Genomic DNA, 18,454 nt, shown 5'->3' on the forward strand with positions numbered 1-18,454 from the left:
CATATTTGAAAGGTATTTCTTCTTTGGCTTCCGTAAATTTGTGCTAAGCTTAAATGAATTTATGAAAGCAATGAGCAAAAACTTGCCGAAAATAGAATTAGAATAAATAAATGTCAAAAACATGCGCATTTATTGACATAGAAATTTGTACCGTTACATATGTGCGTGTATGCGCATGTGCATATGTGTGTGTGAATAAGTACTCCAGTGTGAACTAGGCAAAGTGATGAATTGCTTGTCAAAATATGTGTACCTATTAAAATCGAATGATGACGATGCAGGCAACAACAAAAATAAACAAAAATTGCTGCATATTTGTTAAACTGAAAACAATAAATGAACAGCGGGGGAGACAGCGGAATGCATGTCCAAGCCAATATATATGCACACATATGCAATGAATGTCTGGCCCGAATTGCATGCCGATCATATTTTCATTGACATGTCAGACATTTATTTGAATGTGTTTGTAAAAATTTGTGTGTGCAGTTTTGAATTTAGTGTGCTTGTATGTATAATGGTTGAGTATATATCCATAAGCTGTCAAATGCACATACATTAGTCAAATAAATGGCAACGCTTTATAAAATGACATTTTCAGTCAATATTAACGGTGCTATTTTTAATAGTACCTTTTAATATAAAGTGAGTTTTTATAAAGGCTGTATCAAAATAAGAAAACAAGTATGGAAGCGCTAAGACCGAACATTTTATACCCTTCCAACTTGCAGGAATCAAAGACCCGAAATATCTTCAAAATGTCAACCAGAGAATCGGAATCCTAGGAAATAAAGTGGTACTAGCGACACGATTTTATCTACTTTTGCTAATGCTACATACAATTAACATGCCACATACTAATAAAATGTTACCAGAGATTCATTGAGGGGTAATATGCAGTTAGAAGGCCGAAAAAAGCTAATTTTCCAGAATTTTTTCCGAGAAAACTTTTAAGTTTATTGCTACAAAAACTTGTACACATATTATGGTATCTTTTAACTCTATTTAGGATTTAGTATTAGTAAAAATATTTATTTAAAGAAATTACAGCTAATCTCCGGGAGCTTCTCTCACAAAAAGACGTTTTGCGGTGACCACTAAATCTCTGAACTGGATCCACTGAAATTAAAAAAAAAAAACCGAAAAGATTTTGTTAAAATAATGTTAAATCTAGTAAAGCAAATCAAAGGAAAAAGCAATGTAAAATTTTTTGACAAAACGGCGGTTTCTCAAAACACAAAAACAAAATTCGATTTTTGACGAAAATTTCGGCCTTAAATTGTTTCTCAAAAAAAAATTATCGGTGAAAGAAATCTTCGTTGTTTTACTAAAAAATATATTAAGAACCTTGTGTTAAATAATAATAATTTAAGACTAATCGGTTTAGCCGTTTTTGAGTAATGTTGGTCACCTACCTTGAGAAAAAGCGTTTAAAGTTTGGAATGCACTTTCAAGCACTCTGAAACTGCTTTTCAAATTTTCGAAAATATTCACCGAAAAGATATGAAATATTCTGTTTGTATCCTTAAATATATGTAGATTAAGAAAAAGAAAATCGATTTTTTGAAAATTCTAATCCCTTATGGCGTTACATGGGTTTCCTCTTGTAAAAAACAGTCTTTTTTCAACCATTTTTTTCTCATACAAAAATTTAAATATTTTCTTAGAATTTATTGTTAGAAACATACACCACTATTAGCAAAGAAATTCTGAATTTTTTTCAAAAAATATTGTAAGTTCGTTCTCAAGGCTGTATCTCCGAAACTATTATTTGGATCAACTTGAAACTTTAGGACAATATCTAGAGGTGTTGTAGTATTTAATAAGACATTAAAAATTCGATTTTTTGAAACCCATAAGTCTATGTAACCCCTTAAAGTAACTCACATCACGTGGAAATTCGAAAATTGGTTTATTAGGTATATGGGAGCTAAAAGAAGTATTGATCGATTCAAGGCATTTTTGACACCTAGCCATACCATTGTTTCTAGGCATTATTCCCAAATTTCAATTATATATCTCACACATTGACCGATTTTTGCGGTAGAAAGTCAACTATAGTTATTGGGGTCCAAATATTCGGTAGCTAGGGTCTTGAACAGTTTTTGTTGGATTAGGACAATTATTATGAGAATAGTCCTTAGCGAATTCGGCTATTGTAGCTGCAGTGATCTAAGAGATATGTACATTAAACCTCTAAGATGGCGGGGCCACGCTCACTTTTTCAAAATTTTCAGCCCAAATTGCTGATTGCTACTGCAATCTTCGGCGTCAAAATACAGCTCCATAACTTATTTTAGTGCTAAGTTATACTTTACTTTATAGGTGCTACTTTAATAGAATTTTGTGGGCGTGTCAGAATACGCCCATCTACGAACTCGTTATTTTTGTTTTACTCAAATACAGTTTGCACGGACGGACGAACAGACAGTAAGCCATTTTTCAACTCGCCTCCTCATTCTCATTATTTATATATAATATATAGTAGATAACCCTATATCTCGTTTAGTTTTAGGTGATACATACAACCGTTAGGTTACCATATACTCTGTAGAAACATGTTGCAAGAGTATAAAAGCAAATCGACGCTGACAGTTTCCTCATTATTGAACAATATTTCAAAATAATGAAAGCTATGCGGCCGCAGTTCGAAAATTTCATATAAAATATGATTGGAATAGTGTTTAGCTTCGTTAACTGTGAAGAGATTTTGAAAGGGAAATGATACTGTTATTGAATCCTTCTGGCCCAAATCAACAGCATAAACGGGAAGCTCTACATAAGTATTTAATGTGTTGTTTCCAAAATAGAGAGTTCTCTATCTCCTTAACTATTTTTTTTGGAAGAGTAACAATTCATGTTATTAATCTTGTAGAACTATAAAACTCGTTCGGCATAGTTTCAGCAGTGCTGCTAAGATGACAGTATTTTCTTGGATAAAATTTTGGTCCCGTTACGGTTCCACATATCCGACTGTTAAGGGTATGTGTCCAAAATTTATCTTTACTTCTGATTCAATAGACTTAAAAAAGCTTCTTCAAATAACGTATGCCAGTAAATCTTCGAGCAATTCAGTTGTGTTGCTTGTGACGACGAGAGACGAGAAATAAATATCCCATATGACACCATATTTAGCATCAAATGACTCGGCGTTGTAATTTTCACAGTTTCTCTCCTGAAATGTTTGAAAAATAAATACTCAGCCTGTAGCATTCGTTGAGGATATCAAACTCAGACATAAAGGCATAAACGAACAAACTGCCGCGGACAGTGCGATCCACATAGATTTAAATAATATATATCACCCTCCCGCTATCTTCCATAACTGCGCTTCACTTTCGGCTAGTTGAATCGATTTAGCCAAGTCCGTTGTTCTGTATATACGTGTAGAAGTCCCTCAGTTATTGAGATATCGATATGAAATATTGCACATGCTCTTTTCTCCTTAACAAGCCACTCCTTTATTGGAACCGTTGATATCAGGCCACAAAAACATTTAAATACTATAGAAAGAGATCGCTCAAATTTGAGTTCTTCATATTCACCACATTGGGCGTGGATTGCTATTCCCGGTAAGAGCATAATCTACGAATATATTCTTCAGATGGGACTTCTATAGCATATAGCTGTTATCCAAACTGAACGGTAAGAGTCAAATTCTTATGAGGAAAACTTTTTTATTTGATCAGATCTCTTCAAGAAATTAGGCATAAACTATTATTCAAGTGGGTTTCAGAGGTACAAAAAAAGGTACTTTTACGATATTTTTTTAATATAAGCAATCATATATTTGAGTAAACTAGTATGGTATGTCAAAGGCACATATTTGAAAAATATCTCCTGAAATTTTGACAAAAAAATGTCAGCCGTTGAGACCTCATCTCCCTAGGTGTCTCACAAAAAATGTGCTCCCGCCGTGGACAGCATAACTTATAATTGGTTAATCTAAAATTAGAAAACTAAACATATTCCCGTAACATACTCGTATACATAAATCTCGTTTTTGTACGAAGGAAATAAAAAAATATTAAAACTTTCCTTCTTTTCTCAAACTTTGAACGAAAAATCTAATTTTTTGGTAACATTTTCGACATTTATTGGTTAAAAAAAATAAGTTGTAATGAAACAAAAAAATCCTTCCATCAATAACTAGACACTGCTATTTTAAAGATGTGTACACAACTCAAACTAAATCGGTCCATAACTTTTCGAGAAATCGTGTCAACCGACTTCAAAAACACAGCTTCGAAAAATCGCGTTTAAAGACGGCGCACTTAGCATAGCGCGACGTAAAAGTTCTCAAAGGCTGTATTTCTGAAACTGTTACTCTGATCAACTTGAAAATTTAGAAAAATATTCTAGAGGTCTTGTAGAATAAGATAAACAAAAAAAAAAGAGTCAAATTCTTATTTTTTGACATTTTCAAACACACCTATCCTCTTAAAAGTCCCCGACCTGCCATGGTGAAACACATTTTATAAGCAAAACTTGTTTGTTTTATTCAACAAAGTCCTCTTCAAGGGAAATTAGACTTAATATAGCGACCCTTCAACTTCCATAACATTTTTATAACCTTGAAAAATATTGACACAGAGTATTATTAGAGCATCTTATAATATTATTAGAACTCTTACCGACAGTGTGAAAAAAATGAATGAAATCGAATGATAACACCGCTCAATATGTCAGAGACATCAATTTTTACTCCCGAGATAGCATGAGAAGTCACTGTTGGAGTTGGGGTACAAATTGAACGATGGACGTGGCACCGCCAACTTTTAGGTGAAATAACATATCTCGGGGCCCGGCTGATTGATTTCAACCAAATTTGGTACTTGATATTCCTCTGACATACTCGTATGTATGTATGTCCTATTGTCTTGGAGAAACAACACTTAATTTTTCTTCAAATGCGGCTAGTTTTCGTATATTTCGTCTTTAAAAAATTCCATTAAAGCTATGTAATAGTAACTTTTGATGGTCCTTCCTTAATCAAGTTAGTAATAATTATTCCAAATAATGCATAGATTCAAAAAAAAAAAAAGGTTTATTGCTCTTGAACATCTCCAAACACTTTGCAGAGATGAGAAAGCTCTTAATATTCTTGTATGATATCATATACACATTCAGCTGATATCTTTAGAGTGCCTGCCTACTTAAGCAACTTCTCTTTATGGTCACCCAAAACTATTTTGTGGACTTTTTTGATGTTTCCAAACCCCTTTTGGGCGTCCATTGCGTTCAATGTTTACGAGGCTTATTTCAGTAAGTCTAAACTTAGCATACCAATCCGTGATGGTTGATTTTCTTGAGGCAGTGTCCGGAAACTTGTTATAAAGCCAAGTTTTTGCTTCAACCGTATTTTTTTTATTCAAAAAGCAATATTTTATCAACACTCGAAATTCCCTTTAATACATTTTTTCACAATAACAAAAACAGTTTCGCTCAAAATGATATAATTCACTTACTAATGATCTGACAGCTATCAAGTTTATAACCCGCTTTATGAAAGTTAGGGCTAATTGAAAATCATAATTTATTTCTAGTAGCTTCATCTATGTGTCATGCTGTAGAGCTTTCCATTGACCTGTTATAATCTCCGAATATATATGTTATTCAGTTTGGACCGCTATAGCACTATAGCATGGCTATCAAATGAAAATCAAATTCGTCGATATAACCGAAGTTAAAGTTTTCCTTTTTCATCTCAATATAACTCATCAATTTTGGAATGTGTTGGTCGATAGATGTTCATTTTTTCTTTACTAAAGCCGGTAACTAGAGGCCCCGATTTACAATTGCTGATATAAGCCCCACCCAACCTCGACTTGGAATGGACCAAATTGGGCAAAAAATAAGGAAGGCAAAATTGTACTGCAATCGTCCACACCAATAACTTTCACTCTTCTACAATGAATGGAAGACAATTTAGTTTTTACACTTCACTATCAAAACGTGCAGACTGCGCACTATCGTGTATATCATTCTGTTAGCGCCAAAGAAGGAAAGACGAATTTGTTGCAGTTAACGCGCTGCCAACGCTCATCGTTCAGTTGCGCTGCGTACGCTAATTCTATTTGGCTCCATCAATGTCAAATTTATGCGCATATTAAATGTGACTCCACACACACCTACACAAACGCACGTATAGCTTGTCATTGAAAAAAAAACAATAACTTGCAGTGTAGAGGAGCGCTGCGGTCGCTTATCCGCAACAGCTGTCGGTAGAACGTGCATACGCTGCTGAGCTTAGCGCACACATAGGGGCAGCATGACATGAGGTGTGTGTGTATGTGTGTAGCGCTATGCCACTGGCTGCTTTAAGCTAACATTTACTCGATAGTAAAGTTCGTGGTGGCGGAAAAACGTTGAATGGCTCTTATCAGCTCCGAGTTCGCACAGTTGTGCGCTCCCAAGGCGCTGCCAGCAAGCTGCAGCCAATTTTCTTTGTTAGTTAGCAACACGATTCAGCCAAGGTATGGCGTGCGTTCAACTTAGGTACATACATATGTATGTGCGTAGCTGTCACTTTCGAAGTTGCAGGAAATAGGATAATAGAGTTTAAGGCACTGCAGCTGCTTCTCTAGGTGGGGTATATTATATAGTTGCATGAGTGTGTGCGTGCTTAGAAGTGAATGCAGTAGTAATAGCATTGACACGCGACACAGGTGCAACAAATGAGCGCTAACACGCCAAAGCGCACATACACATACACACTTGACATGATTAGTTGAAGCATAGTCTATAGCTTCATTATTAATAACACATTTGTGGCACTTTCAAGGCATTGCACCCACATGAGCATTGGTAGTTGCTAGAGCAGCTCGAAGCAAGTGCTTTAGATTTGCAGACTGAGTACCTCACTCGTTAACAATGGTCTTGAGTATTGTGAACTTGTTGCTGGTTGAAACTTTCCACACTTCCTCTAGAGCAACATATTACTGGCTGCTTTAAGAATTGAGTTGACAGTGAGCTGCCAGTTGTTGCACGTTTCTTGCGGTAAAATGTTGATTTATTTAGTTTGAGAGCGGGTTTGCCTGTTCTTAGAACTCGAATGCCTTAAAAAATTCTCGCAGTTTTAGGTGTAAACTTATTTTTTCTGACGATTACAATCACTTATAAGCCTGACTGGCCTCAGAAGGGTCGCATAGTAGGGTTGATATTAACTGTTGCTTGGTCGAATCGTACACTCAAAATTACCGACTATACAAACGAAGAAGAAAAAGTTAAGTCGGACAACAATGTAATGTGCCCTGGCATTCACTGCGATGGATGAGCGTCTAGCCACAATCCGCATCAGAGCAAATTCTTTCAACATAATTCTGATTGCGCCCGCGCACCGACTGAAGAGAAGGACGATACGAACAAAGATGCTATTTATGAGCGAATGGAGCGCGATTATGACAAGTGCCCCCGTCACGATGTAAAACTTGTGCTTGGTGATTGTAATGCCAGGTTGGGTAAAGAAAGCAGCTTTGGTACAAAGTCGAAAAATTCAGTTTTAATGGCGAAACTTTTCCAAATGGGGTGAGGCTGATCGACTTTGCAGATTCCAGCACAAAAAAATTCATCAAGCCTTCTGGCTGTCTCCGGATCGAAAAACCACTAACCAGATTGATAATGTTGTGATAGATGAACGACACGCTTCCAGTGTTTTAGATGTGCGTACGCTCCGAGGAATTATCATCGATTCGGACCACTATCCTGTTATAGCAAAGATCCACACTCGCCTCTGTAAAGCAAAGCACGCCCGTCAACAAGCACAGAGAAGGTACGACGTCGAGAAGCTGCATTCACAACCGACAGCGAAACAGTTTCCTGTTCGACTTGCACTCCTGCTCTCTGAGATAACTCATCAGCAACTTGATATAAGGGAACTGTGGAACGGAATTTCAAGTTCTTTACGTAAAGTTGCAAGCGAAACCATTGGTGTTCATAAGGGTCGAAAGAACAGCTGGTACGAAGAGTGAGTATGAAGAGCTTGAGTAGCTTGCCGATAGGGGTAATGCTTGAAGTAGTTATCTAGTTGCTGATGTTCAAAGTATACCGGAGTTATGGAGGCAGCATTTCTTCAGACTGGCGAACCCGATTTCCCAGTTGATGACGATGGAATAGATGTTCCACTGCTCAACTGTGATGAGATACGAATAGCAATTACCCAACTGAAGAACAACAAAACGGCGGGTGGCAATGGATTACCGTGCCGATCTATTCGAATACGGCGGTGAAGAACTGATAAGGTGCCTGCATCAGCTTCTATGCAAAATATGGTCAGTTGAAAGCATGCCCGAAGATTTCAGCACAAGTGTGCTGCAGAGCTTAATCGAGCAGGTACAATCTTCTTTAAGATTGTACAGGTGGTGGATATCGATATCATTGACCTCAACACCCGCGCCGTTAGTTCTGCTTTCTTCAGACTGCATAAGGAAGCGAAGCAAATGGGTCTGGTAGTGAACGAAAGCAAGGCGAAATATATCCTCTTATCAAACAAACAGTCAACGCATTTGAGATTGGCAGTTATAACTTTGAAGTTGTAGATAAATTCGTTTATCTTGGAACCAGTATCGCCACCAGCAACAATATCAGTCTTGAAATTCAATGTAAAATCATTGTTGCTAACATTGAACAGAGTAGATAGTTATAAAGTAAAGTCCTCTCTCGACGAACCAAGACCAAACTCTACAAGTCCTTCAAGAATAATAGTGATTCTCCAACTTTGAAATACCATTTTTTTTTTGTCCAAAACAGATGAGAACAGGAAATAGTAAGGGCCCAGATCTGGAAAATGGAAGCAATTCAAAGCCCAGCTCAAGGATTTTCACCATAGTTTTCGCTGACTTGTGACACGGTGCATTGGTTTGCTGAAACAGCACTTTCTCCTTCATGAAATGCGGCTTTTTTTCAGGGATTTCGTTCTCCAAACGGTCCAATAACGCCGTGCTGTGTAGTGTCCGGAAGCTAGTCAAGACAAGTGTTTGCTTTAACTGTATTTTTTTCTTCAAAAGGCAATATTTTTCAATACGTGAAATTCCTTTTTATCCATTTCTTCCTAAATAACTAAAGTTGCTTCATTGAAAATAATACAATTCACTAACTGAGGTTCCGACTGCTGTCAAATTTATATACGCGCTTTTTGAAGATTGTGACTAATTAAAAGTCATATGGACTTAATTCCAGCTATTCTTCAAGCCGGTGACCTTTCAATTGACCTGTAATTGGCCGTTAGCTCTAAAATATTTACTAATTTAATATTTGAACCGGTCCAACTCATTTTTTAAGCAGACATTGTTTTGCAGACATGTTCTTATCAGGAAAGGATTCTTTCTCTGAATAAATAAATTGCATATTGAGGGATTCATTCGCGTATATACAGACAGACAAATATGCTTCTGGGTGTTACAAACTTAATATACCCTGTTCAGGTTGTTGTTAACTAAAAACACAATAAAAGGCATAACATTTAAAATTCATTTTATGAAATTTACACACTTCTTAGAAATTACCGAAAACCTTTTTAAGTGCAGACACATATCGAGACATTAGCAATTGGCAATTTCCTCATAATGTGACGATTGTGTATGGGCTCCAATAGCTAATGGTAACCATGTGTCAAATAAAAGCACCGTAATTGTCTGTTATTGTCATTATCTCTCTAACTGTCTATCGTTATCGTTACCGTTTTATTATTAACGCTTTACTAGATATATAAACATATACATTGCCATGTGTACATTGTGACAAAAAAGTACCACGAAATTATAATTTAAATTCCCCGTGTAAGTGAAAAAAAAAAAAATATTGAAAAAAGAAGTTGTCTCAAATTTTGTACTTCTAACACAATTTCGTTTGCAGATTGTGTTTTATCAAAGACACAAGCCTAAACGTAGTATAAAGCCTTTAAAGAAGGGCGAGAGATCGTCGGACTTCGACCACTTCAACTAATGAAAATATTAAAAAAGTGAAGAATATGGTGCCTGTAAATAGTCAGGCAAGTGTTAGAGAGATGGCAAGAGAGCTCGACATCGCTCGCGAGACCATTCGAATGATTTTGGTGGTTATTTTGGGTATGAAATGCGTTCTTCCTCGATACGTTCGGATGAAGCTGATTTTTTTTCGAAACAAGTACCGTCTATTTGGACATGCTTGAACAACCACACAAAAGCCGCTTCGAAATCAAGGTGATGCTCATTGTTTTTGTCGATATTTGTGGTTTGGTGCAACATAAATTTGTTTCAGAGGGACAGACGGTAATTCTATTTAGCTGTATTGAGGCGTTTGCGTGAGAACATCCCTCGAAAACGCTCGAAATTGTGGAAGAACATTTCATGGATTTTACACGTTGATAATGTACCAACGCATCGAACCACGATTACGACTGAAGTAAAAGTCAAAAACGCAATGAATACCACCAATCAACCACCATATTTAGCAGATTTGGCCCCGTGTGATTTTTTCTTGTTCTCCAAACTGAAATTGCCGCTCCGTGAAACCCAAAATCTGACGAGTTGGAGAGATAAAACAAAATTCACTGAAGGAGCTGAAGGCCATCCCAAAAGGTGCTTATGAAAAGTGTTCCGAGGACTGGAAAAATCGTTGGCCTAAGTGTATTACAACTAGTGGGGATTACTTTAGGGCGATAAAATAAATATTGATAAATAATTAAATATTTTGTGTTTCATTTTCAATTTCCGGGTACTTTTTTGTCACAGTGTATAGTACATATGTATATACATTTTAGGTGGCAAGTGTGTTCAGTGCTTATTGTCGCGCCAACTTGTAAGTAATTTGTCTATCCTTAGGCGCTGACGCATGGCAGAGAAAACACATCTTCGACTATATCAGCGACTGCTTTGAAATTCTCAAAAACAAACTTTTCTACACATACAGATATATGTAGTTATGTACATACACGTGTGCACTGAAATGTTAAATTAAATACTTGTAAAAAATGTCTAAGCTGCTTACTGTAATTTCAATGGTTTCTATTTACTTTACACACATACGTACATATGTATCTACATAAGTACATATTTGCATATCTCTACATGATTACATTTGCATGCTTCCAAGCGAGCTCATATTTTGTTTTGTATTTATTATAATGTCTTCTGTAGCGTCTTCTAACAGATGTGTTGAACAGTCGTTGAAAATTAGACTAGAAACAGAACAGAAACAGAAACTGAAAATATAGTACACAGAGTGAGTCCGCGGAAGCTGGCGTGAAAATGTATGTAGCGTGAAAAGGAATTAATTATTTTTGCATTAAATCGAAGGTTTTGTTTAGCATAAATAAAATTATCTAATTTAAGTAGAATCTGCAAAGTAAGCATGTGCTTTAGAAATGGATCAGCATGCGATTAGTAGATGGAAATTTGGTCCATGAAGTTTGATTGCATCAAACTTATGCAGCACCCGCTTACATACAGCATTACTAAAATGGTTCCAAACATTTTTTTGAACCATGTGTAGCTCCTTAGCAATCGAAACAAATGGCTTACATGACAGTTTTGCTGGTTCTCTTAGCAGAGTATCTAGAAAACCTCTTTCTATCTTTCGCAATAACAAGTCAATTGAGAAGTCTCCTACACAACAAATAATGGGTTTTTTAATAAGAGCACTACCACAAAAACGGTTTGGTATATCAATGAAGTTCTTTATTTCTGTGAAATTTTCGACGGTTTTCAAGCATAAATCGGTCGATATAGCTGCAATTTCACGTTCGATTTTCATGCGAAGTTCTTCAATCGTCGCTGGCTTATTGGCATAGACCATGACATGACGTATTTCCATAGGAAATAGTTTAACGACGTCAAATCGCACGACTGAGGCGGCCAATTGACTGGGTCATTTCGTGAGATAACACGTTCACCAAACTTGTTTTTCAAAAATCGATTGTGACATTCACTGTGAGGCTTGGGGCGCCGCACCAAACTGTGTTTTTTTTTGGGATGAAATGGTGATCCATGGAGTACATGTGGATTGCTGCCTGACCAATAAAGCATATTTTGCTTATTGACGAAGCCATTCAGGCAGAAATGAGTCTCATCGCTGAAGATTATTTTTCGATAAAAATCAGGATCATTTTCATGTTATTGCTCAGCCCAATTCACGAACATACAACGATTCTGGATTCAAATCTTTCCACTAGACACTCAATTGTTGATCTGACAAGGCGTTTATGACGACCATAAATTGATCAACGTTGCGCTCTTAAAGTTGAGGCCACTGACTCCAACTTTCCAAAAGCGTTTGGGTCATTTTGAATAAAGGAACTTTTGTTGTTGTGAAAAAAGGAACTTCGCGTGTTGATTCAAATTTTAGAAGGGAAAAAATGCAGTTGAAGCAAGACCTTGGCTTGATGACGAGTTTCCGGACACTTCTTCTTATTTATTGGCGTAGTCGAGTTTATAACTGCGCGCCAGCTCTTCCTTTTCGCTGTTTGGTGCCAAATGGAGATTCCAAGTGTAGCCAGGTCCTTCTTTACCTGGTCTTCCCAACAGACTGAAGGTCATCCTCTTCCTCTGCTTTCCCCGGTATTGCGTCGAATACTTTCAGAGCTGGAGTGTTTTCATCCATTCGGACTATGTTGCTGACGATGTCAATGTCGTCGTATAACCCATACCTCATCGCTCCATCGAATGCGATATTCGCCGTTGCCAATGCGCAAAAGGCAACAAATCTTCCGCAGAAACTTTCTCCGAAAATTCGTACCGCCGACTCATCAGATGTTGCCATGGTCCATCCCTCTGCATTATCTAGCAGGGCGGGGATGATGAGTACCTTGTAGAATTTGATCTTTGTTCGCCGAGAGAGGACTTTATTTTTCAAATGACCATTTGGCAAGGGTTATTCTGCGTTGTATTTCGAGGCTGACGTTGTTGTTGGTGTTAATGCTGGTTCCGAGATAGACGAAATTATCTACGACTTCAAAGTTATGACTGTCAACAGTGCCGTTGGAGTCAAGTCGCGAGTGCGACGTTTCGTTGTTTGATGACAAGAAATATTTCGTCTTGCCCTCATTCACTGCCAGACCCATTTATTTTGCTTCCTTATCCAGTAAAAACGATGCCGAAAATCCATTAAGTGGGCTTTGAACTATCCCTGCATCCACCGTATTCTCCAGATCTGGCCCCCAACGACTCTTTCCTTTCTTGTTCTCCAATCTCGAAAGAATGCTCGTTGTGAAGAAATTTTCGTCGAATGCAGAGGAGATCGCCTAAATTGAGGCCTATTTTGAAGCAAAGGCAAAGTCGGCCTACAAAAATGGTATCGAAAAGTTGGTGGTTTGCTATAACCTTTACAGAGAAATGTGTTGAATAAAAGATTGAACTTTTCCAAAATGGTGTTTTACTATGTAACGTCGGGACTTTCTAAGTCACCTGTTATCGTACAGAGGATTTGGAAACACGGTTGACTCTTAGGAAATCAGAAGTCTCCCTATCCACTTTCAAGCATACTGAAATATGTAAAAAATAAAACTTTTCTTCTTCTCTTCTATTTCTTAAAGACAATCTATTTTATTCAAACTTGAAAGCCGTTCAAAATTATACAATAGAAATCTTTATGAAATATATAATTTTTCGTGTAACTCCACACAAACCAATTATTATACTGATTTAACTATAAATTCATATAGATTACATTGCTCCAAATTCACCATATCTTTTTCAAATCCGTCAATAGCAATTCAGCGCTTATCGTGCATACATGGTACGAATTAATGCGAAGAATTTGTATGATAATTGAAGTAACTGCGCAAGGGAACACATATCATTTAGTTTTATAATTAATGTATGTATCAAATATTTACTCACATCAGTTAAGGTACCCATTGAGATATTTACAAAGGTAGTAGCTTTGAGCATAGCTGGCTTCTGAGCGCGTCGTATGATCATAATCAACATTTTCTTGTAGCGAATGTCGGCGACGAGCCAGTTGTGGTTGTAAACGACATGACCAATATTTTCACTCTATTAATTTAAGGAAATGTATATATTCAACTTTAATAAAAAATAATAAAAATACTAGCAAATACACATTTTTCGTATAAATATTTCGGGAAGCGAAATAGACAAAATTGCAAAGCCTTTCTGAAAAGTTTCATACTCAACTCTGGTGTCAGTATGGTGTTTGTTTCTGACTGCACTAAGTACAGACTGTAGTTCCTTTGTCAATCACTTGGATTGGATTTATGTCGTGAATTTACAAAAACACCAATCATCATAAATTTAAACAAAAAAAAAAACAAGTAAGGAAGTGCTAAGTTCGGGTGTAACCGAACATTTTATACTCTTGCAATTTACAAAGATCAAAGACTGGGAATTTGCTTAAGGTGCTGGCTGCTTTACATTCAGTTCCCTGGGTTTCATGAAGAATATACCTCACAAACAATCACCAATCATATGGAAGAAAGTCAGTCGGTTGTTCGAAACCCCTTAGAATATTCTATATTATGGAGTAAGGTCAGCCGGATGTTCGAAAATATTGATAAACACAGCGATACACTGCTATGAGTAAAACAAGCTCTCTCATTTTCATTGGTATAACTCACATATTGGCCGATGTATGCGGTATAAGGTCACCCCGAGGTTCGAAAACCCTTATATTATGTATATGAGGGCTAAAGGAAGTATTGACCTGATTCAACGGATTTCTGACAGTCATACCATTATCAGAGCAAAATTATCCCAGAATTTTAATTATATATATCACACATTGACCGATATTTTCGACCAAAAGTCAAATGGAGGTATTGTGGACCAAATTTTCGGCTCCTACCATATGGGCTTTAATAGTTTTTGTTTGACAATTTTTAGTCATAAGGTGGCATACACTAAATGCCTTATTCGTGCAAAGTTTTACCCCGTTATATTAATTGCTTCTTAATTTGTGTAATGGAAAGTGAAGGAATCAAATGGAATTTAAAATTATGTTATATGGGAAGTAGGCGTGATTGTTATCCGATTTCGCCCATTTTCGCAGTGTAACATAAGAATGTAAGAAGAATGCCACAAACTAAATTTAGTCGAAATCGGTCGAGCGGGTACCGAGATATGTGATGTAACTTGAAAGTGGGTGGGGAAACTCCCATCGTCCAATTTTTGCGCCCCCCGCTGACATAAAACCCTCTTATAGTATTTTGGACGTAAAATTTACGTCTCTGGGGTATTTAGTTATTGATTTATGGCACTTATAGTAGTTTTTAACAGTACCGTTATATGGGGAGTTAGCGGGGTTAAGGTCCAATTTAATGCATTTTTTTATCGATAGGGGTGTTAAAAGAATTTGTCGCGAACGAACCGTTAGGTGAAAAAAACAATTACATTCTGTAGCAACATACTTATTTCAATAGTATAAAAATAGCCGAGCAATTGACTCCGTACCCGGCAGGACTTTAGCTTCTCCAAAGGTTGGATAGTTTTGGTATTAACTTGGAAACAAGGCATCGAGACCTTAGAGGTTCCTCCAACTCCTCTTTTCAAAATTGTGGTCTAAGTTTTCAGGCAAACAGTGTTGCTCATCTTCGTTAGCTTTTAAACCTACTGCATGCTCCGGTTTTGAGCAGTTTTCGGAGTTCCCGGCTGAGTTTTGACGGTGCTGATTTTAGGGTAAAGCCGCCACTGACTCAACTAACTCAGCTCATACCAAAGTGAGGCCACTATAATTTTTGGCTGTGTCTCTTCTAGCAGAAACCCATTCATCTTGCGTTTTATATCGAAAAAGAGCATTTCTACTTAATTCTATGTGAAGAAAAAATGGATCTTCTTCAGAAAAGAAAAGAATGTTCAAAGAAGCGATCTTCAAATCTAGAAAAGGGTTTCATCCATAGCGGGTTCTTGATAATTAATTTTTGAACAGCGCGCTTAAAAAGAAGGTTAAGAACTTGTCCTACGAAGATAATCTTAGTCTTTCGAACAATGTTTACAAAGGATTTTTGTGGGTTTCGGAACAGGAACCGTAAAATTGAGTTGGTGCAGCACAAAAATCTCTATATGATGCCTATCTCTTGGGTGCAGCTTCAATTTAGCATGGGACTACCACCTTATTTTGGTTAAAGAAGTTTTCTATCCAAACTGGCACAGCACTGTACTTAACTGCGCTGTTTGAAATTTTTTCATCACCACTTACCGCTGTTATCAGCTCCTGACCATAACTGCAAATCATATAAAATTGAACCAAACAGCAAATCATATAGGAAGCCAACGCGACCATTGAATCCAAGGGCACGCCAATGCTAAATTGAAAGGCCAGAAAACATATAACGAAAGAGGTCGAAATGAAATTGATGAGCACTGGCAGACCAAATATTTCATTGATTGTTTGGCAGAGGCTAAAAGCAAAATACAAAATACAAAATTAAAAAAATCTACTTTTTACAATCACAACAACAATACTGCGTTGCCAACTTACGCCAATGTATGACTATGATAATTAACGACAGCACTGAGAAAGTCCAAATCGCGTTGTGACTGCTGCGCCATCACATCCGCTGTGGCACACGAGCAACCCGCCTGATATGCTTCAATGTCGCGCGCCAATTTCCGGAAATGCATTATTAGTTGTACAGTTGCTGCGCAGAATAACAAATCACTAGCCAAATAACCACCCAAGCCTGTAAGGCTGGCAAAGACCTCCGACACATAAAGCGGATAATAGAGCCAATTGTCGCGCCACTCAAAGGGTACCCAACAAAAGAACGGCAGTTCGCGCACTACGTCTGTATGCTGCAGCAAAGGCGCCAAAAATAAGTAGTTGATCATCGGCAGGCAATTGTAGGTGCCAACAGTGAAGGCATGCGTAAAGGCATGCATGAAAGCAATACGTCTGTAGTGCGACAGATGGCTTTGTAGTTCGTATGGCGGCTGATCTTTCGACTGCTTGGGATAGATTTCGTAGAGCTTCCGCATGAGTATGCTGATTCGTGAGCGCTGCCGCAGATTACTTAACAACTTTAGAATTGACACAATAACGAAACCCATGAAGGTGAAATTTCGCGCAGCTTGTAAGAAATCGGAGTTCTCTATAAAGTTGACAACAACGAAAGAAGCCTCTATGATGAGCACCCAAATCAAGTTGACCAGCCCAATGAGGCTGTATATTTGACGCAGTACTGTTGTAAATCGAGCAGCAAAACTCTTTTGCTTTGGCGCATCGCCTGGTTGTCGGTAGATATCATCGTAGGCCACAATGCCATTGAAGCTATACCAGAAATTGGCTGTACTCATGAAGGCGCCGAATTCGATCATTTTCTTTGACTTACTCGCGGAGAAATGTGTGCCAACAGTAGTGGCATCTTGTATAAATAGGCGAAGGAGTTATCTGTTCAGCTAAAAGCACGGATATACTTAACACCATGCAACAATTTTTTTTTTTTATAATCCTGTAAACATTCATGCTGGCCAAGAATGCTGACGTTGTTTGGGAAAGAATATGAATATAAGAACATTGATTAAGGTAAAGTAAGCAGTGAACCGACAGTACTTCAACATAACAGTACTTAGGTGACAATAAGTCCTAATTGCTTACGTGAAAACCAGGTAACTGTCTCCGTGAAGAAAGGTTCTCAGTGTCTCGATTATGAAAGAGTTTTTGAACTGTTGAACTGAACCATGATATGTTATTAATAAAGTAACTCATTCATCACAGCTGACACTGATTCTTAACCGGATCGAGAATTGGACCTCGAGGATAACCACAATTTCTTGAAGAGCTAAAAAATCCCAGATACCAGTTGATTTTACGCCGACTGACAAAGAAATCATTTTCAAATATTATAAAACAAATCTTTGCGATCGCTTTCAGTCAAATCGGCTGGGATGTCCTTCAGTGCGTTTAACAAGTGACTTTTGATGGCTCATGGCGCGTTCCTAAAAGCGATTTTTTCAATTACGAAAACATAAAAAAAGTCGCTTGGAGCCAACCTGGCGAGTATGGTGACTGAACGATGACTCTCGTTTTGTGTTCGGCCAAAAAGTCCGTCCCAATCATCCTAGCATGTGAAGACGCATTATCTTGGTGAAAAATCCATCACGTAGACGCCTCATAATGTTCATGTAGTACCAGTGGCGTAGCTAGGGGGGGCGAAGGGGGCCGTCGCCCCGGGCGCAACGTCTTGGGGAGAAAGAAAAATACTTCAACAATTTTTTAAAAAATTTATTTTAAAAGTTAAAGAGTTGTACACTCACAATGTAATAATCTGAATAACAATGAAAAATATTAATTTTTACTCGAATACTCTTCAGTCTTTGAATTTGTCTTATATCTTTTGGCTTATATCTTTCTTAAAAATAGTGATAGAACTTAAAGATGAACTTTTCTAGCTTTGTCTAGCGTCGTGTCACTCTCACACTTACCCCATGCTTTGAATGTAATAAATACTTTTATTTCTCCAAATTTTCAAAAATGGTATTTAAAAACTCCAATTCGGGCAAAAATTCCTGCAAATTGTGTTAAA

The 18,454-nt window shown here is 37.3% G+C and overlaps 1 protein-coding gene across 1 annotated transcript; it reads right to left on the reverse strand.

Annotated features, from left to right (window-relative positions):
- Positions 1–13,674: 13,674 nt before the first annotated feature.
- Positions 13,675–17,246, reverse strand: LOC120767012 (putative odorant receptor 85d). Its single transcript, XM_040092835.1, has 4 exons — positions 16,411–17,246; positions 16,129–16,330; positions 13,815–13,970; positions 13,675–13,751 (listed from the first exon to the last, which is right to left on the reverse strand). Exons 1-4 carry the CDS (start codon positions 17,244–17,246, stop codon positions 13,695–13,697), a joined length of 1,251 nt encoding a protein of 416 aa, XP_039948769.1. The 3' UTR covers positions 13,675–13,694.
- Between the last annotated feature and the right edge of the window lie 1,208 nt (positions 17,247–18,454).

The sequence above is a fragment of the Bactrocera tryoni genome, chromosome 1 (assembly GCF_016617805.1).
Source record: "Bactrocera tryoni isolate S06 chromosome 1, CSIRO_BtryS06_freeze2, whole genome shotgun sequence".
Classification (NCBI taxonomy): Eukaryota; Metazoa; Arthropoda; class Insecta; order Diptera; family Tephritidae; genus Bactrocera; species Bactrocera tryoni.

Coding starts and splice junctions, on each gene's coding strand:
- LOC120767012 (XM_040092835.1), bottom strand. CDS start 17,246: ATGATCGAATTCGGCGCCTTCATGAGTACAGCCAATTTCTGGTATAGC. Junction 16,331..16,410: donor TATCATAGTCATACATTGGC/GTAAGTTGGCAA, acceptor TTTTGCTTTTAG/CCTCTGCCAAACAATCAATG. Junction 13,971..16,128: donor GTCAGGAGCTGATAACAGCG/GTAAGTGGTGAT, acceptor TTAAATTAATAG/AGTGAAAATATTGGTCATGT.